General features: G+C 43.7%; 1 protein-coding gene across 1 annotated transcript in view; it reads right to left on the minus strand.

Moving 5' to 3' along the window:
- KIZ (kizuna centrosomal protein) overlaps window positions 1–22,319 on the minus strand; it is a 139,043-nt gene that overhangs the window by 41,499 nt on the left and 75,225 nt on the right. Inside the window, exons 9-10 of the mRNA XM_083175919.1 lie at window positions 5,805–5,940; window positions 2,130–2,195 (exon numbers count right to left, since the gene is read on the minus strand). Coding sequence (XP_083032045.1) covers window positions 2,130–2,195; window positions 5,805–5,940 — 202 coding nt within the window. The remainder of the gene's footprint in view (window positions 1–2,129; window positions 2,196–5,804; window positions 5,941–22,319) is intronic.

Raw genomic sequence — 22,319 nt, forward strand, 5'->3', positions numbered from 1 at the left:
CCTCCAGTGTTGGGAGGTATGTTTTGGGGCACTGCAGTTTGTGGCATAATGTGTCAGGGGCATTACAGTTTGTGGCATTATGTGTAAAGGGCATTTTTTGGGATATTATGCAGATTTTTAATTTTTTTTAACTTTAGTAGCTCTTCGGGCGGTTTATTTTGTCGCGAGTAGCTCCCGACCCAAAAAAGGTTGGAGACCACTGCTCTAGACAGTAGCTACAATGGTGGCCGATAGTTAAGATTCCGATGGTCGTTTCGCCTACATCTGAATCCCGATGGTCAGGAGGCCGACAGTTGAAATCCTGACTTACACAGGATATTTTTCCTCGTGGACCTATGGAGGGAGAATAGAATAAGTGGCAAATGCAGTTCACCATCGAGCCTGCAGCGGGCTCCTGACAGTTGGGATTTTGATATCGGATATCGGTATGTTATTCCATACCCGCTACAAAAACGATTTAAACTTTTTATATTTAATATTGCGATCTTGGTAGATCCAACGTACAGCTCCAGTGAAAGGGAAAGGCCACCAACAGAAATATGATGGAAGTCACAGTATGTACTTAACTTCTGTAGGGTTAAAAGGTGCTTCTGATGATACATCTTATCTTAATTTTTCCTGGACCATTGCCCGTTAGCCTCCAAAGTGAACAATATGATTTTTAAACCTCACAGCTCTGTTCAAGAACCTGTGAGGTTTTGAAATCTGTGTATTTCATCTCTGAGGACTTCTATCTTGGTCCATTAAAAGGTTATCACCAGCTACAATCAATCTGCTCTACTCAAGACCAAAACGGCAATCAATACTTTAGTATACAGTGGCACATAAAAACAGCACCCAATTCTTTACTTAACCCCTAAGCAAGGGTGATATAAGCTAACATTAGCAAATAAACATTAAAATGTGTGGTACAGACATGAACATAAAACACAGCTGACCAGGTGGCCATAGAAATGTATTTATGTTTATCTCTGTACGTTTCAATAGAACATATCTTAAAAGCATTCTGTACCGAGTAAAGAAGCACTCTGTGGTGAAATATATGCATCGCTAGCCATTAATTAAAATCTTAATAAGTGAGAGATTTTGCAAGTACAAGTCAGTTTAAAAAAAAAAAAAAAAAAGAAAGAAAAAGAAGCTAATTGACAATATTGTGCTCTTGCTGGGGCTCGCTGGGAACCCTGCTGTGCTTTGCTCTAACTTCAAAAACACAGCAAGGGAAAGAGAGACTAGAGCCAGAATAGGGAATGAGGGTTATATTTCCACAAATCATTATTTTAAAATCAAGTCAAAAGGAGTCAGATAAAATGCCTATAAAAATGCGCTACATATATGTAACCTCTTAAAATCCTGAAAATGCAGTGAATGCACAGATCATACATGTGTCATAATCATTAATGGCAAGGTGCTATAAGGGCATTTGATAGGTCTGCAGAAGGCGTGGGTGGGATCACTGTTGCGAACGGTGTACTTTTTTTATTTGCTCCAAAGTAAAAAATAATGACTGCATCTAATTAACACAATACTTGTTTGCCCGGAAAACACAACCCTATTATTATTAATGACAAATGATCCCTGCATTAGTTCTGGGAGAGGAACACGTTCCTTGTAAGCTACTCTGCTCATTTTTTAAAGACATTTGGCTACTGTTGACATGGTCCTCTTTAAATATACGCCGTCTGCCACGACAAAATGGAGAACATCAAACAGAAAAGCTGGAAACCATCAAAAACCGATTTGCCTAATATACACACCCATCTAGATGTGTTCCTTAAAGTCATGTTTGAAGTACAGCTTTCCTTATAGCATATTTCCATAGTTCAACACTGATCGTTAGTCAGGAATAAAAGACAAGTAGCAAATTAGAACCATCTGCAGACAGTACGGTAATTACACAACTAAGTGTACAGATATTAATCATTTACAAACAACATTTCCAGTAAAGAACAAAAAGGTCAGAAGACAGAAACACTGACAATGGAATTCACAATTAGCGTTACTCTCTACTTCTTCATTCACAAGAACCTTTGCTAACTTTGCAAAAATTGTGTTTAGTAAAGATTGGCTCATTTGTTTTAATGCTCCTGTATGTATTGTGCAGATTCCTTTCATCCCATATTAACTATTACCTGAAACACCTTTCTTCTCTCCAAACTTTCCGATTTCGCTGTCATCTTCACACGAGCTTGTGTCATCTGTATGTTGAGACAGAAAATAATGAAACATTTCAAAGGCCTGATGACCAATCTGGCTTAGTTCCAGTTAAACCTCGTTCTTTGAGTATTTTTTCCCCCCATATACTGTTGTTATCTAGCGTTTATTGATCTTGCCTTCTTACTTCTGGTTCTCAAAAGAAAAGCCTACTGTGAACTTTTTATCAAATAGGTTTCTTCTTGGCCTCCTTGCGCTGCCATAAAAATGATTGAGCCAATCAGGCTTCGAAAATTATTTATACGTTAACTAGATGAAATTAAAAAAAGAAAAGAAAAGCAAAGAAAAATAGCCTATAAATACCAACGGTCTCTGAATAGCAGGACATCTACAAAAAAAAAACCCCAATGAACTTAATTAGCTGGAATCAAAGTTGCTTTTTCCACTGTGAATAAAACATGCACTCAAAAAACCTAAATCAATGTGCCTAGCTTAATCATATAAAGGGTTTTTCATCATAATTGCCTAGCTCTTTAGATTTTGATGAGATGGATACGGAGGAAGGTAACCCAGCGAGTGTATATTACCCAGTCATTATCACAGACTAAACTTTGATTATTAAAATGGATTTTCGGGGTACACGGCTAACATAATTGCTTTGTCCATGTTCCGCCTTGACATAATTAAAACAAATCATGTGGTGTTCATCGCGGCTGTTATTTTGCAGCATTCAGAAAAAAAAAAGGCAAAAACCAAATACGCAGTGGTCTTAATTTGGTTGATGTTCTGTATTCGATGGTATTTGCAATTTTGTTTCACAGGAAACAGGTTGTAAAGAACATAACAGGTTAATTAGCTATTCAATCTAAAAGCTCACTAAAGAAAATCTATCTAAGTATCACCTTTATATTTGAAGACATGTAATGTACACATTTTCATGTTTTTTTTTTGATATGTCATATTGTATGCATATATATGTCACCTCTACATACATTGATCTAATTCATATTTAACCTCTTACAGGAACATGTAAAGACCTGGAGCTTCTACATGGAGATATTTTTCCTGGGTCTCTACCAGTTATGTAATACTAGCAAATCAATTAAGCTCAGCATCTATAAGTGGCGGAGAGATGAAGAGCCTTGATTTTTTGACTGTAGCTTGTAGATCAGTGGTGTCAAACTCATGGCCCTCCAGCTGCTGTGGAACTACACATCCCAGCATGCCACAATTTTAGCAATCCATTATATATAATCTGTGGCAGGGCATGCTGGGATGTGTAGTTCCACAACAGCTGGAGGGCCAGGAGTTTGACACCACTGTTGTAGATGATCCTTCCTGCGTCACTTTTATTTTCAGCTGAGGGGGACACAGGCAGATGCCCCTTCATCAGCTTATTTTTATTTATTTCTGTACAGGATTGTTGCGCAGGTTTAAGAGAATCAGAGACCCAAATGTGATGGGCTGCAATTTACTGGTCCCGATGTGATTCCGGTATATAGCAGCTAGATTTAAAGCCACTCACCATCGAATGCTTTTTCCAGCCTTCGGTCTGAAAACTAAAGTCAATACTTTTCAGATGGCTGCTGTACTCTGAATTCAGGATGGGTGTTGATGTCATGTGATGTCAGCCACCCGCCCCAAGCAGGAATCGCCCCAAGCAGGAATCTGTGTTATCAGTGGAACGTCCAGCGTTTTTACGGGGACGCCCACAAAAGGCTTGGTTCTCCTGCTGCCGCCCCTGCCTGCCCCCTTCGTGAGCGAATGCTTCGGCGAGTGTGATACTCGCCAAAGGTGTTAGCTACATGGCTATGATTCTGCTCCTTGGGGGTATCCAATCACAGGCCACAACTGTCGATCCGTCCCGACCGCCGTGACCCTGGCCTGTTGTCGAGCATATCGCCAGGCGGGATTCAACGTTCCCCTCTGAATCTCTTGGAGAATAAATAATAATAATTTATCTCAAAACTACTGGAAATATACCCGCTAACATTACCCAGCTAGTTTTCCCAAATACAAGAACAACCAACTGTATGTACTATGTACAAGATCTGCTCAACACATTCATTTCAGTTTTAGAGGCAAAGGAGAAGCAAGCACAATCCTTAGAATTGGGGTAAAGAGTGCTGGATTTAAATTAGGATTACAGTTCCTTGTCAGGGACTGCATGCATTCTGCTGGTCATTAATGCATTTTTGCATGAGTGTGTGACATGTAGAATTGTATCAGCATTTTGAGAAAATTTGAATTTTTTATTTTATTTTATTTTATATAGATTGAATATTGCCAATGGCTGCCTAGGATCTACATGAAGGGGTAATTTTGGTTCACGCTTTCTGAAAAATTCCTTCTTAGATGCACAAAACCATGTGCACTGCAGGGGGGAAAGATGTAAAATGTGCAGAGAGAATTAGATTTGGGTGAGTTCTTTTGTTTCTGTGCAGGGTAAATATTGACTGCTTTATTTTTACACTGCAATATAGATCTCACTTTGAAGAAAAAAACACACCCAAATCTAACTCTCTCTGCGAAAGTAACATCTGCCCCACCTGCAGTGCACATGGTTTTGTCCATCTAAGAAGGAATTTTTCAGAAAGAGTGAACCAAAATAACCCCCGAAGTGTGTGCTGGGCACAAAGTAGGAAGCAGAGGCTGTTACAAACCCCTTAATAAAGTACCAATGTCTTTTGTAAAAATATGTGTGCCAATACAGTTCAAATTTACCAATACTGTTCAAAATAATGTCAAAGCACAAGAGCCTTAACTACGCCCCGCCCCACCATTCCGTGTCCCGGGGTCATCAAAACATGGAGCAAACTGGTGGTCATTCAGGAAAAAAAAAATCTTCTTTATTAAAGCAGCAATCCCTAGGGGGGGGGGATGCTGTTGCAGGCTATAAAAATAATCTTGCTAAGAACATTTTTCCTTGATTTCTTTTAGGGTATTATTAACCCTCCCATAGTTCTCTACAGCATTAAGGTCACCACAGTAACATGGAAAAGTAGTAAGCAGAGAGGTTTTGAAATTCCCCTCTAAGCTCAATGTGCTATGGAAACCTTCCCAACCTTCTTCACCCCTCCCTCTGCCATCCCAAGCCATGGTGAAAGATCTGTGAGTGTGACTGGAAGCCATCCTTGTCTGTCCTCCAAAGATAATGATTTGTTAGGGGACTGCTAACAAGGACTATCAGATGCAAATCTTAAAAAGATTCAATGTAAAGCAGTGATGTTAGATTTAACTGAATTGGTACTAATTATATTTATGAGAAAGCGATGGAATTAGCAAATTATCTTTCATAAGCAACTATCATTTCCTAGCAATTCTCATAACATCATCTTTAAGATGTTATGGACATTTAGTGGTGCTAAATAAGAAATAATAATTACAGTAATATATCAGAGATTATTATAATTTTTAATTGTAAATTAAAGATTTAAACTAGGCTGTGATCTCCAATGTACATTTTTTGCAAAGTATTTTTCTTAGAGCATTAAAGGAAAAAGCAAATCAATGTGCAGTATAAATATACCAATGGCATTTCTGATGATCGCAAGTAACAATTATGAAGAGTAGCGCAACAAATTCTGTAGCTTTTCCTATAGGGTTGTTTAGGTCAAAATAAAATGAATTGTGCCTTTAGTATCAAAACTTACATTGCTTTGTGTTTTTACGTTCTTCATATATTGTACGTTTACGCTGTTTATCAATAGTTTGGTCCTTCTTTGGAGAGATGCAGCTCTGTGTTGCTGTGCTGGAATCGCTCTCATCTGTTCTAGTGTGGGGGTTACCCTAAAGAGATAAGAAAAGAACAACTATAAAACGTTCAACAAACAACACACAAAATAGGACTGTTTTGAATCTTGTATATCACAATCCTTTTTTTGCAAGTTATGATGTAAGAAAAGCATAAAAAGTTGATATTTTTATTAATGATGCAAGATGTACATTCATTTGAGCAGTCAAAATCAAAAATCTGAATACAGAACTGAAATATATTGATTACTGATAACTAGTATTATTAGAGGTTCCTGTAACCTAATCCAGCAAGACTTTATTGTGCCTATTAATGATGATGACAATATATGGGTGCCAAGCATTTCAGTCATCCCTAGGAGTTAAGGAGCTTGTTTGGAGGGCTGGAGGACTAGTTTTTAAAATGTACAGCAAGCAACATAGTAATAAATTCAGTTGTCTTAAGGTGTGTACACACAGTGCCGATCCATCAGCCGCCGATCTCTATTCTATATTGGCGGCTGGCGGAGTGCCGGCATCTGCTGGCAGGGAGGGAGGGACGGCCTTGGGTGGTGGAGCAGAGGCCAGCATGGCCCCTTTCTGAGATCAAATAGAAATATATTTACAAGCCTTGCGGCTTTGCAAATGTAACAGGCGCCAACTAGAATGTAGTGCTTAGCTGCTCCCACAGGGGGATGTGAAATTCCCTATATAAATACAGGAAGATAAAAAGATGGTAGAGCGTTAGAAAAAATAATTTATGATAAATTGTGGTATCACAATAACATAGTTTTTATTTTGTTAAATTAAAATATAATAAAACACACTGTAAATATGTATAAAAAAAACCTGAAAGAAAAGGTCAAATGACAATAGCAAGTGTACTAATTGAAATAATCAAATTCAGGTATAATAAGGTTGTATACTTATTGAGTTGGAGTCCCACTTTCACAGCTCTTATTATGGCTCACTTTTCCACTGGGTATCCTTAATAAAAAGGAAATTTCTCAAGAGGGTCCATAAACCTTGCAGGGTAGGCCACTGGAGGGTAATGACAGTCCTCACTTATTTGGATAGAGGCATCCTCACAATATTGCGGTGTTTGTATCCAGATTATGCAGGTGGTGGAGTCCCAATAAAGTGCTTGCAGTGCAAAATCTTGTGCAGTCTGTGGCCCAGGAATGAGCTCAGGTGGCTGGTTAGAAGAAGGTAGTCCAATACAACCTTTGCAATAGTCATGCAGAAGTCTCCAGGTGCTGGCGGCTGCCTCTGGTGTTACACACAGCCGGCTGTTGCAGTAGTGAGCTGGGAGCAAAGGGAGAAGTCTATTTCGACTTTCGATTCAGATGCCGCACTTCAGGATCGAATCACAATAGGGTACGGCTAAACATTGTTATTTTGACTATTTGCTATGTGATTTTGACAGTATAGTCAAAATTGCACCGTATGTACACAGCATTATGTGTCACATCCAGGTCTTTCTTTGGGTGGGTTTTCTGGTGTCTAGCAGTAAGATAATTTATCTATTTATGTAGCTTTTTGTATAATAATAACAACAACAACAACAACAACAACAACAACAACAGGTAAGGCAATTTGATACTGCTTTCACATTGCAGAAATGGGTAATGACACGGTATTCTTAAATGGGACTTTAAAACGGTCTGAGCCTTGAGATCTTTCACATTGCAGGTGAAAACCGTTTTAAAAATCATTTAATACCATTCAAAATTCAACCCGTTTAACCCCCAAGGGACACGTTTCAAGCCATTGAAATAGAGCCATTCACACTGCCTAAAAAACGGCTTTAAAACGTGTAGGACTCTGCTTTTTAACCGTGTTGAAATACCGGTTATCTTTAACCGGTAAATCAACTTTGGCACTTTCACATTGCAGCCTTAAACGTTTTAAAATGGGAAAAAAATGGCAATATACCGTTTTAAAAGTGCAATGTGAAAGGGGTATCAGTCTGGTTTCAAACATTTTATTTTTGCACCAATTTCTTTGATAAATCTGGTTCGAAAAAACGCCTATTTGACCAAGTCACTGCTTGATAAATTCCACCAAGTGCGCTTCAGCTTTTCATATTCAATACAAGTGAAATTCACACTTACATTAGGGAAGCCAATTAGTGCTCAAGAAAGAGATGCTGTACCCATAGTAACGGGACAGATGTTTGCCTTGATGTCTTTGTAACCACTTAAAGCTGCAATGGAGAAAGGCGGTAGGGCCAGGGCTAAGTTTATATCAGCTTACGTTTATCTACTTGATTTAATTCAAAACATTCTAATGAGGATGTATCATTGTGTGAGAAGCAAGTGACAATCTTGTTAAGGTTGATGACACACTACAGTACACTCCAATGCACAGTCACTAATTGACAAAGAAAAAAAAACAAGTTAAATTGTGTGCTGAAAGTAGATTGACAATTAATCAATGTCACAGTAACAAACCATGTGCTCAACAGTTTGTTAGATTCCTCTGAAAAACAACTATATACTCTTTGGAAATACAGAGGCAAATACATTAGCATTTACTTCTAGGGTTCTACCTGATACTGAGGTAATATAGGGGATTAGTTGAGCAATGCTAGTCACCATTCCACTCTAAGGTTTCAGTGGGTTTGACTACACAACTTCTATCACCAATGGCAACAAGTACACTGTAAGCAGGGACTGTGCAGAAGAGAATAGAGGCAGACTAGATGGGCCAAGTGGTTCTTATCTGCAGTCAAATTCTATGTTTCTATGTGATTGGATGGTGGCATGGCCAACCAATCAGGTGTCACCATTTACACGGACAAGATTACTAGAATACAAGCCTACATTTGTTTTTGTTTTTTTTGTTACAGTATGATTGTTGTGGCTCAGGATGATAACTGTACCATACAGACATCAGTGCAACACGAGTGGATCAAATGTTGGGTTATACATGGAAATACGGTGGCAGAGTGGGTAGAAATGGCAGTAGATAGAAAAGCAAGAAAGGGTTACCTTCATTGGATATCAGCAGTGTATGAGATACATACATATAGATAGTGGCAGGTGCTCAATTAGCTTAGTAATACCATTCAGGTGCATGGAAAGGAGGGGTAATACTGAGTAAGTAAATAATCCATGGTTTCCCCCAGCTCACTGAATGGTATTAGTAACCAGTCTAGAACACTACATGATAACAGAATTCAGAGATACCGTATATACTCGAGTATAAGTCGTCCCGAATATAAGCCGAGGCCCCTAATTTTACCTAGAAAAACTGGGAAAACTTATTGACCCGAGTATAAGCCTAGGGTGGGAAATGCAGAGTGCCCTATGTGTGATAAGCAAGCAGTGTGACATGTATGTGTGAATGTGGGGAGCACTAGGTCATGCTGTATATGTATGTATGAGGGGATCCGAATCTCTGGACGGCACTCACCTGTCCAGCACCTGCTGCAGGGACACACTGCTGCTGCTGGGATCAGACATGGCGTCCCCGGCCTCCTGTCAGTGGCAGAGCTCAGGCCGAGTGTCTGGATCGCCCCTCTCACCCCCCAGGAACAGGTCACTGTGCTCTGTCACTGAGGGGAAACACCAGCGCCGCGTCCTGACAGAACATCACATCACTTCATGCGACAACACGGCAGCCCCGGACACCAGGAAGTGAGGAGAACAGCAGCAGCGCATGGGAGAGGTGCACTGCCGGCGCACTATGTCCATCTACTTCCGGCAGTGGTGCCTCCATCCCCTTCACCTGTGTATAAGCCGAGGGTGGGTTTTCAGAAAAAATGTGCTGAAAAACTTGTCTTATACACGAGTATATACGGTATTGGTTACATATATTTTGCGTAAAATTATGTGTATGCCCCCAAGCCAACGTCAAGGCATCTCTGTATATTGGGGTCACTAGCGCTATATCTAGGTGCAGGGTGCGGCACCCCATAAAAACAGCATAAGCTAGAAATCCCAGAGCAGCACACCAGTGACTATACTAAAGTGTTAATAAAGATTAGTGGGAGGAAGCCGAAGCTCTAGAAAGTGAGACTGAGAAGAAAAAAAAATTAAATGTGGTACTTATATGTTAGTTGGGTGCCCAATTTACATACGTACGCTTGCGGAAGAAAATCGCATCGCATGTCCCGTTTTAGTACTGTACGATCCGTGCGATGCGATGCAATCTTAGTACTTTATATGCATATATTACTGATGTATGCATTTCAAGTAGTGTAACTACTGTATGTTTTGTGAATAAACTAAGTAAGTAAATAGTGTAGTCAGTCAGAATTTGCGTAAGTGCACCTGGTCCCTCACTCTGAGGTAAAACAGGACCAATGATGGATGCTGCTGAGAGTGCTCCCAGTGTTTCTGGTTTCAGTGGTGACAGCAGCATGGCACGACATCAGGAGATGTCACTATTTACTCTCCCGACAAAAGAGGAGGAGGTGTTGACATTTTTACAGCGTCATATTTGCTGCCATAGACGCAAACATGCGTAAATGGCCACCCCATGAGGCTTCCAGTAAAAGAAGCTAATTGGAGGTGCCATATAAAGGCCTGTCGCTGAAAGGTGACCGTGTGTGCTGGGCTGTGGTGCCCAGGATGCCGGCTTCCTTTTGTAAAGTTGTTACGCTTCATTTATTCTTGGGCGCAGAAACTCAGCAGTGTGGCGTACTGCAAAAGGGAGCTTGGGATCTTCCTAGCTACGATAGTGCAGTACGACGCACTAATGAGGGAGGCGTGCACATATGACCTGCTTTCCGAGCCCCAGCAACAGATTGGAGGACCATGCCTTGTAGACGAGACCCTCTTTACAAAGTGCAAGTACTCCGTGGGGAGGATTTTGCCACAGCAGTGGGATTTTGGTGGTATTTGTCGGGAGACGGGGGCCTGCTTCATGAAAGCTGTAGACCGGAGAGACGCCACAACTTTGATGGATGCCATAACATTGCATGTTGCTTATGGAAGTGTCATTTATAGTGACTGCTGGCGGGCGTATAAAACGGATGAGTTGGTAGCGGCCGGCTATGAACATGCCAGGGTTAATCATAAATATAACTTTGTTGACCCTGATTCTGGAGTACATACGCAGAACATAGAACGTATGTGGGGTGCCGCAAAGTAGCAAAACAAAAAGCACTGTGGCACCGCAAGGCACTATTTGACCTCCTACCTTGAAGAGTATATGTAGAGATAAAGTGTGGCAAAAGACCAGCCTTTTCAGCACATTTTGCATGCATTGAGCCTCCTGACTAAGGGCTCTGCAGTGCCCAGTTAGCTCTTCTCTTTTTTTTCTTGGTCTTTGTAATTATATTGTTCTTGTGGTATTTATTGTGACATTATTGTTCTTGTGAGATTATTGTGATATTGTGAGAATTATATTTTTCTTGTGATATTTATTCCATATTACTTATCTTATGCAATTCTTACTAAATTCAGTTTATCGTTAACATGTGTCCACATTACTGTCTCAGATGTGTTGTATGGATGCTGTGAATTTGTTCCTAAAACGACACCAGTATCCACGCCAACCTGAAGCGTGGCGAGCACAGCGAGCCCCGCGGGGGGTGGCGTAATGCGTCATCCCAACCTTTTCATACCCCCACTATCCATGCCGGCGTGGAGTTGATTTTATGTAGTGTGGCGAGAGTAGCGAGCCCGAAGCGTGGCGAGCGCAGCGAGCCCCTCGAGGGGACGCGTATTACTTTACATGTTTTCCGCGTCCGCTCGCCACGCTTCGGGCTCGCCACACTATATAAATACAACTCCATGCCGATGTGGATAGTGGGGCCTTATGGATAATAGGGGGGGTACCTACAATAGTAGGGAATACATTATTTAGTAATATCGCACCGCATTACAGGTTTTAGTGTCATAAAATGTGTGCTGAACAATGCGATAACAGCGGGAAAAAATATATCGTCCAAAAAATACATTAATTAGTAATATCGCATCGCACGCATAGTGTGATACTAAAAGTGCACATGCGATGCGATTTCCTTACGCAGAATAGCCCACTAAGCAAAAAGCTTAGTGGGCACCCAACTAACATATAAGTACCTAAAATGTACCTGAAACCTGAATATGCTGCGCTATATAAGAAACTGTTAATAAATAAATGTAATTAAAATATGAAAGAAATAGTGTTAGTGAGAAAAAAAAAAGGTGCTAAGTGTTACTAGAATGTAAAGGTGTGTCACACTAGAGACGCACCGCCCCCCACACCACCGTTACCCTAAATTGGGTCTACAATTAGTCAGCAAGGAGCCACATGATAATGGCTCCTTACTTGGTATATCTAAACTAAGAGCTACCTACCTTGGAGCAACCCCAGACTACTCCATGTGCCATATCAGGACCTGCATATCCTCCTAATGCAGGCTCCTTTCTGCCTCTCACAACATACATATAGATAGTGGCAGGTGCTCAATTACCATTCAGGTGCATGGAAAGGAGGGGTAATACTGAGTATGTAAAAAATCCATGCTTTACCCCAGCTCACTGAATGGTATTAGTACCCAGTCTAGAACACTACATGAAAATAGAATTCAGAGATACAACCTGAATTCTGGCCTTACAGTATGCACTGTTCAGCATTGTTGTAGAAACATCATTATTTGTAAATTAGCTCAAATATCATATGTGGAAATGGTCTAAATTAGTAACCATGTGCTTTCAAATAAATAGAATCTAAAAAAATTGTATTCTAAATTTAAAAGAAATCTTTAGCACTTACATGAAGGTCATAACAGATGAAAAATAAAATGGAAAATTATCTGTATGTAAGAATAAAGAAAACACTTTAAACAAAGAGTGTTTTATTATGGGTATGATCAGAATTTTATACTCATGATAATTAAACTACATTACACACACCATCTGCTTTAATAGAATGAGAATTACTTGCTAACTTCTAGACATTTCACTGCTGCCAGGGTGCTTTCAAAATACAACAAAACAAGGTTAATTCGATTCGCATTTTCCAAGGTTACTCCCTTAGTTGGGAAAATTCTCTAAGGCTAGTCTATTACTAAGTGGAGAACACTTTAATAAGCTATTCGATGACAATGTCAAGCTAAGAAATACAAATGAAAGTGAAACCATTAAATAGTACAATAGAGTATATGCATAAATAGATTAATGATTCTCAATGGTTCTGAATTCCACTCACTAATTTTACTTGCCAGAAATCATTAATGCAGGCACATCCACGTATCTGGGCTTGCATTTTTCTCTGTTATGGTGTGTACACACGGTCAGATGTGCCTTAAGATCCTATCCACGATCTGATCAGATAGGATCGTGGATAGGATCTTAAAGCAGCCCATACACGCTGCTTTATGGGCGTGCTTTCCGTGCTGTACTAGCACGGATCAAATCGCATTGCATTGCATGTGCACATGTTGTGCATGCAATGCGATGCGATTTGATGAGAACTAGGTACAAAACGTATGTGCAAGCACATACTTTTTGTACTGTGCGATGAGGTGCGCGGGAGCGCGCACCTCAAAGCACACATCGGGTCAGCTCTCATAGCAGCGTGTATGGGCTGCTTAAGGCACATCCGATTTGCATCCAATCTTGACTATATAGTGCAGATCTGCACTATATAGACAAGGCAGCCAAGACTTTCTGGCTTCCGATACGTGAACGCGCATCGGGATCGGGATCGCATGGGTTAAAACCCATGCGTCAACATCGGAAAATAAATCGGACAGTGTGTACACACTATAACATATATAAATACATAGGCCTGTAATTGTATTTTGTAGTAAGACTTCTGCTTTGTTATGAATCGGTCAAGGTTATGAAATGGTTGTTTTTAAAATCCTAATTACACAGTGAGATTTATGCTACGTAAATTAGACTAAGTACATCTTACAAACAGGAACAATAGCAAAAGAGTGCAATTTCTTTTTATTGAGGTTTGTAAATATAAGCAATATATATGCATTTCAGTTCAGTAGAAAACAAAGACAGTGAGTAACATGGTGTCTACCAACTGCCCCCCCCCCCAACAGGCACACGCACACACACACACGCACACACCCCAGTGCTTGGTACTGCGGCACTGTCCTAATAAAGAGTAAAGGTGGCCATACATCAGAAAGATATTGTACCCAATCATACAATCTCAATTGATTGTAAAGGTGGCCATACATCAGAAAGATATTGTACCCAATCATACAATCTCAACTGATTGTAAGATGGATTGTATGCAGATTGTGTGCACATCTTATGTACATAATCATACAATCAATCAGCAGATGGATTGTATGACTGATTGTAAGATGGATTGTATGCAGATTGTGTGCACATCTTGTGTACACAATCATGCAGTAGATGGATTGTATGATTGATTGTATGATCGATTGTGTGTAGATTGTGTGTCCAAAAACCACCAAGGACTGCCGGGGATTTCAAGGGAAATTGTACACAATCATGAGCGCAATCGATCTTAAGATCGATCTTTCTGATGTATGGCCAGCTTAAGATGGATTGTATGCAGATTGTGTGCACATCTTGTATACACAATCATACAGCAGATGGATTGTATGACTGATTGTAAGATGGATTGTGAGTAGATTGTGTGTCCAAAAACCACCAAGGACTGCCGGGGATTTCAAGGGAAATTGTACACAATCATGAGTGCAATCGATCTTAAGATCGATCTTTCTGATGTATGGCCAGCTTAACTGTCCCTCCAAAATCAGGACAGTTGGGAGGTATGCTCATGATGGCATTCATATTGCTGAATTGTAGCCACTCTCGGAGTGCAGAACGTTAGGATTAGGTGCTGCTGGGAAAGTTAGGGTTAGGAGATAGGTAGGGGGATGTTAAGAGTTAGGTTTTAGGGTTAAGGATAGGGGGAGAAAAGTATTTTCGGTACTTGTGTATTAGCCGGGCACCCAATTAGCATACGTACACAGGCGTAGGCTAGATATGCTGTCTGCATAGTCCAATGGTTGCCTAGCGTAGTTAGCGCAGTCACTCCACGGCAGCCCAGCTCGGTCTCCGGCGTCCATGGCTCTGTCCCCGGCGTCCATGCCAAGTCTAGTGAGCGCCTCTCACACAGCACCGGTAACCGCCAGATCCCCTGCGCTGGCGGACGCCGGCGAAGAAAGGATCATGCGGGCGCCGGCGGAGAGGCGCTCCAACTGTGTGAGATGCAGGGGAATCTCAGTAATTATTAGCACTTGCTCTTCATAAATAAAGGGGGTATGCAGGCATTTTCAAACCCCCCACTATCCATGGCAGGCCGAAGCGCAGCGAGCCCCGCGAGGGGACGTGTTACACGTCCTCCTAACCTGTTGATACTTCCACTAACCACGTCGGTGTGGAGTTAATTTTATAAAGTGTGGCGAGCGTAGCGAGTTGCGAGGGGACTCGGAACACTTTTTAAAATCAAACTCTACGCCGACGTGGATAGTGGGGGGTATGAACAGGCAGGGGCGGATTGGGGACTAAAAGTGGCCCTGGAAAATTTCTGGCAGTGGCCTCATGTGGGCGGCTACAAATCAATAATGGCGGCTCTCATAAATACATGCACCAGGTCCCTGCCGCTCTCATACATACATACATACACCCTGCCGATCTCATACATACATACACCTGGTCCCTGTCACTCTCATACATACATACATACACCTGGTCCCTGCCACTCTCATACATACATACATACACCTGGTCCATGCCGCTCTCATACATACATACATACATACAACCTGCCGCTCTCATCCATACATACATACATACACCCTGCCGCTCTCATACATACATACATACACCCTGCCGCTCTCATACATACATACACCCTGCCGCTCTCATACATACATACACCCTGCCGCTCTCATACATACACCTTGCTGCTCCCATACATACATACACCCTGCCGCTCTCATACATACATACATACATACACCCTGGCGCTCTCATACATACAACCTGCCGCACTCATACATACACCCTGCTGCTCTCATACATACATACATACATACACCTGGTACCTGCCGCTCTCATACATACATACATACATACACCTGGTTCCTGCCGCTCTCATACATACATACACCCTGCCACTCTCATACATACACCCTGCCACTCTCATACATACATACACCTGGTCCATGCCGCTCTCATACATACATACACCCTGCCGCTCTCATCCATCCATACATACATACATACACCCTGCCGCTCTCATACATACACCTGGTCCATGCCGCTCTCATACATACATACACCCTGGCGCTCTCATACATACATACACCCTGCCGCTCTCATACATACATACACCCTGCCGCTCTCATACATACATACACCCTGCCGCTCTCATACATACATACATACATACACCCTGCCGCTCTCATACATACATACATACATACATACATACATACATACACCCTGCCTAGGGTGACCAACTCATCCCTTTAATCCGGGACACACATTAATTACACAGGTTCTGTGGCTGGCTTTCACTTGTTTTAAAACTGCCACACCTCAAGACTCCAGAAATGGTTTTAAACTGCCACAGAACCTGTGTAATTAATGTGTGTCCCGGATTAAAGGGATGAGTTGGTCACCCTAACCCTGCCGCTCTCATACATACACCCTGCCGCTCTCATACATACATACATACATACACCTGGTTCCTGCCGCTCTCATACATACATATACCCTGCTGCTCTCATACATACATACATACATGGTCCCTGCCACTCTCCTACATACATGCATACATACACCCTGTCCCTGCCACTCTCATACATACATACACCCTGCCACTCTTATACATACACCCGGTCCCTGGCGCTCTCATACATACATACACCCTGCCACTCTTTTACATACACCCGGTCCCTGATGATCTCATACATACATATATACACCCGGTCCCTGCCACTCTCATACATACATACACCCAGTCCCTGCCGCTCTCATACATACATACACCCGGTCCCTGCCACTCTCATACATACATGGTCCCTGGCGCCCTTATACATACACCATGCCGCTCTCATACATACATCCTGCCGCTCTCATACATACATGGTCCCTGCTGCTCTCATACATACATACATACATACATACACCCTGCCGGTCTCATACATAATGTACATACATACACCCTGCCGCTCTCATACATACATACACCCTGCCGCTCTCATACATACATACACCCTGCCGCTCTCATACATACATACACCCTGCCGCTCTCATACATACACCCTGCCGCTCTCATACATACACCCTGCCGCTCTTATACATACATACATACACCCGGTCCCTGCCACTCTCATACATACATGGTCCCTGACGGCCTTATACATACACCATGCCGCTCTCATACATACATCCTGCCGCTCTCATACATACACCCTGCTGCTCTCATACATACATACATACACTCTGCCGCTCTCATACATACATGGTCCCTGCCGCTCTCATACATACATACACCCTGCCGCCCTCATACATACATACACCCTGCCGCCCTCATACATACATACACCCTGCCGCTCTCATACATACATACATACATACATACACCCTGCCGCTCTCATACATACATACATGGTCCCTGCCACTCTCATACATACATACACCCTGCCGCTCTCATACATACACCCGGTCCCTGATGCTCTCATACATACATACACCCGGTCCCTGCCGCTCTCATACATACATACACCCTGCCGCTCTCATACATACGTACATACACCCTGCCGCTCTCATACATACATACATACACCCTGCCGCTCTCATGCATACATACACCCTGCCGCTCTCATACATACATACATACACCCTGCCCCTCTCATGCATACATACACCCGGTCTCTGCCGCTCTCATACATACATACGTACACTCTGCCGCTCTCATAGATACATCCTGCCGCTCTCATACATACATACACCCTGCCGTTCTCATACATACATACACCCTGCCGCTCTCATACATACATACATGGTCCCTGCCACTCTCATACATACATGCATACATACACCCTGTCCCTGCCGCTCTCATACATACACCCTGCCACTCTTATACATACACCCGGTCCCTGACGCTCTCATACATACACCCGGTCCCTGACGATCTCATACATACATATATACACCCGGTCCCTGCCACTCTCATACATACATACACCCGGTCCCTGCCGCTCTCATACATACATACACCCGGTCCCTGCCGCTCTCATACATACATGGTCCCTGACGCCCTTATACATACACCATGCCGCTCTCATACATACATCCTGCCGCTCTCATACATACATAGTCCCTGCTGCTCTCATACATACATACATACATACATACACCCTGCCGGTCTCATACATAATGTACATACATACACCCTGCCGCTCTCATACATACATACACCCTGCCGCTCTCATACATACATACATACATACACCCTGCCACTCATACCACCACTTTTATACATACATACACTGCTGCTCTCATACATACACTGATGGTCTCATATATACATACATACACCCGGTCCCTGCCGCTCTCATACATACATACACCCGGTCCCTGCCGCTCTCATACATACATGGTCCCTGACGCCCTTATACATACACCCTGCCGCTCTCATACATACATCCTGCCGCTCTCATACATACATACATGGTCCCTGCTGCTCTCATACATACATACATACATACACCCTGCCGGTCTCATACATAATGTACATACATACACCCTGCCGCTCTCATACATAATGTACATACATACACCCTGCCGCTCTCATACATACATACACCCTGCCGCTCTCATACATACATACACCCTGCCGCTCTCATACATACATACATACACCCTGCCACTCATACCACCACTTTTATACATACATACACTGCTGCTCTCATACATACACTGATGGTCTCATATATACATACATGCACCTACCTCCACCCTCATCCATTTATATGCAAATATATACTTCGACCCAGTAAACGCCCCCCCCCCCCCATCCCCCATATATTAATCCCCCATCCAACATTCACAGTCACACAGAGACCGCCTTACCAGGGATGGTGACTTCAAACAGCCACTACTCCGGGGCGGGCCTCAGTTTGCCGCTTCTTCCGATGGGGCACTGGCACTGCTCCCAATCCTGCTCCCGGCTCCATAGTCCTGCTGGAGCGTTGGTGGTCTCGCTGCAGGGGGCGGCATTGGCACCTGCACACAGGAACCTGCGACCCTGCGTCCAGTCCCGGCCAAGCACACCTCCTCCCGCCCGCTGTTCTCCTCCAAGCCCTGCCTCCTCGAGTCCTCTTGAGTCGCCGCCCCAGTGCCCCCTGCGGCCCCGCCTCCTCCCGCCCGCTGTTCTCCGAGTCCCGCATACAGTAGCAGGGCGCCGATTAATGTGGTTGATGGAACAACCATAGAGGACTTGAGGAGGAGGTGGGGCAGTGGACAGCAGCGCCGCACGGAGAGAGCCTGAGAGGAGAACAGTGGGCGGGAGAAGGCGGGACCACTCTGGGAAGAATCTCCACTCCGACTGCAGCCACCAGTGACAGCCGGAGGAGGCGGGGCCACACGGGGACTGGGCTGAGGCTGAGCCTGCAAGTGAGGCCGCCTACCGCTGAGCAGTCAGCCCAGCCGGAGGTGAGCTGAGCTCGCTGTACATTTGTCTTGTTTATTTGTTTGCGCTGCATACACATCTTTCGGCCTCACTACCGTCGGCCTCCCGGGAAAGTTCCCGGTAGATTTAATGGCCAATCCGCCCCTGTGAACAGGTCAGGAGGACGTGTAACGTGTCCCCTCACGGGACTCGATGCGCTCGCCACGCTTCGGGCTGCCGTGGATAGTGGGGGTGTTCCTCTGTCTTTGGCAAGCTGAACATGGTCACAGGTTCTGCAGAAATTGCACTGTCACTTCACCTTCCACGCTACACTACTTCTGACTGACTACGCTATGTGGGAACACTACGCTGATTCTGACAGAGATGCTGGCTACGCGGTCGCGGGAACACTACGTTGATTCTGACAGGGATGCTCACGGGAACACTACGCTACTTCTGACTGACTACGCTAACTACACTGGCCGCGGGAACACTACGCTGATTCTCACAGCGCCGCTACCCTAACTACGTACCGGGCGCCTGGCTAATACACAAGTACCGTCTTTTCAACAGCCACTCGGCATATGACCTCCAGGACCCGGAGGCAGAGTCTAGAGACCAGGTAAGTAACAGCTGAGCCACCAGGGATGTTGTCAACATTCTACCATATCGACATAGTATCCATGCAAATATGATGAATGTTAAAAGGGGTGCTGTCCCCATGCTACATGTAAATCTAACATACTGCACTTGATAAGAAACCTTTAAATTAGTGAGGGGAGATGCCTCTGCGGTCCCCTTTTCTGTCCATTCCGAGGCTGACTACTGGCTAGTTAATAATAAGGTGGGAATCCACCTGTATATGCTGCTATTGTAATGTCTGCAGTTGTCACCATCAGTTTCTTGACTTGCATCCACTCCATGCTGAAAGAGGCTCAATCACTGCGTGTGTATGCATTGTGCAGAGCATCCAAAGATGGCATTTGCTGTCTGCGCAGTTTGCAGACATCCGCTCTATCAGTCCATATCTAGTTCGGACCCATGGCAACTGCTGACACATTGTAGCTAAAAAGAAATGTGGACTTCTGGTGGGCGGAGCATCATGATGGCCGCTTTTTAATACCATCTCCGTCATCCTGTACTTAAATCCACCTTCATCCCCCTTAAATACCCTCTTTTGTGACCCATGCACCCCTTCCCCTGATACGGGAACACCTGCTCTCCTGTGTTATCCATATGTGTGGAGAATTGGAGAACCACTGCCACCGGAGAACGGCCTGCTAGAATTGAGGCCTACCTCACGCGGAACGCCAGCCACCACCACTGCCTTACCTTCTGTCCCTTTCACCCCTCCCGTCCTGAAAGAGGGGCTCCAGTGCCTGCTCTGGCGAAGGCTGACACCGCAAGGATATCGAATGTGGCCTCGTGGAGCTCACGGCGCTGTCTGCTTCCAGCCTCTGAGCCCTGTGCCCGTATACCGCTGGATGCGGATTGCGCGGCTTCCCTCCTCCTGCAGTCGCTGATGTAGTAACGGCACTGACCACTGGATGCCTAAGGACACCGTCTGACATCCGGACCCCTGTGTGCGGCTGGTGCCTTTCTGCGGCACTGACAAGGTGAGGGTTCTTGCATCTGGGCTTCGGCCGCTGACTGCGGGAGGTGCGCTCTGCTACCGTGGTCGCCGGGTGCCTGCTGATGATGGCCGCTGGCCCCCATCGCTGATGATTGTTGCTTGTGGGGTGAGAGCCTCTATTGATCCAGAAAGAGATACTGGCTGCCGCCTTTCCCCGTGACTGAAGGATGCTGGCTGTGGGGTAAGAACTTTGTGCCTCTTGATGCCTGTTTGCCTCCATTTCCTACCAGACCCTGCGCTTAGGAGGTGCTGATTGCTTGATAGCTCTTACCACACACTGTACATCGCTGTCTGTGGCTGACCCCTGCACCTGTAAGGTGCTGGCTGTGAGGTGTGCGGCATTGCAATCCTGCAGCTGGAGACACGGGATACTGCAGCCACAATGAGTATACTGCCCCTTCAGGGTACACAGGCTGTGATTCAAAGAGCCCATAACAGCACATTCAACAATATAAACCATCTACATAGGCCCTTATTCAGATCTGATCGCAGTACAAATCTGTTCTCAAAATGGGCAAAACCATGCGCACTGCAGGTGGGGCAGATGTAACATGTACAGAGAGAGAGTTAGATTTGTGTGAGTTATTTTGTTTCTGTGCAGGGTAAATACTGGCTGCGTTATTTTTACACTGCAATTTATATTTCAGTTTCAACACACCCCACGCAATTGTAACTCTCTCTGCACATGTTACATCTGCCCCTCCTGCAGTGCACATGGTTTTGTCCATTTTGAGAACAAATTTGTACTGCGATCAGATCTGAATAAGGGGGATAATCCGGTGGCTAATACTACCCACAGGCTCTAATACTGAAATGAACTGAACATACAGAGTTCCCCCTTTGAAGAGACTGGGTAGTGAAACACTGCAAAACACATTTAATACTAAGGTCTCTGGTCCTGACTTATTATTGGCTATACTTGGAAAGAACACGCTGATCACCGATTCCTAATATCTTGTGTAGAGAAATTGGTTCTGTAGAAGCATCATTTGTTCAAGATGTTCATTACAGCCTTACCCATTTATCGTTAAGATAAACATATGATGTGTTACCATCTTTGTGAAATTCAATTAGGTAACAACACCATCTAGTGATCTTATATATATATTGCACTGATTTATTTCTGTTAACAAATGTGTATGTCTTAATATACTTGAATTTACAGGTAATTCTTCACAGTTTACACTGGTTTATCTTTAGGTTATGCCTTATAATACGTGCTCATAAAGAATTTGTAACTCCACCC

The sequence above is a fragment of the Crinia signifera genome, chromosome 3 (assembly GCF_055691185.1).
Source record: "Crinia signifera chromosome 3, ASM5569118v1, whole genome shotgun sequence".
NCBI lineage: Eukaryota > Metazoa > Chordata > Amphibia > Anura > Myobatrachidae > Crinia > Crinia signifera.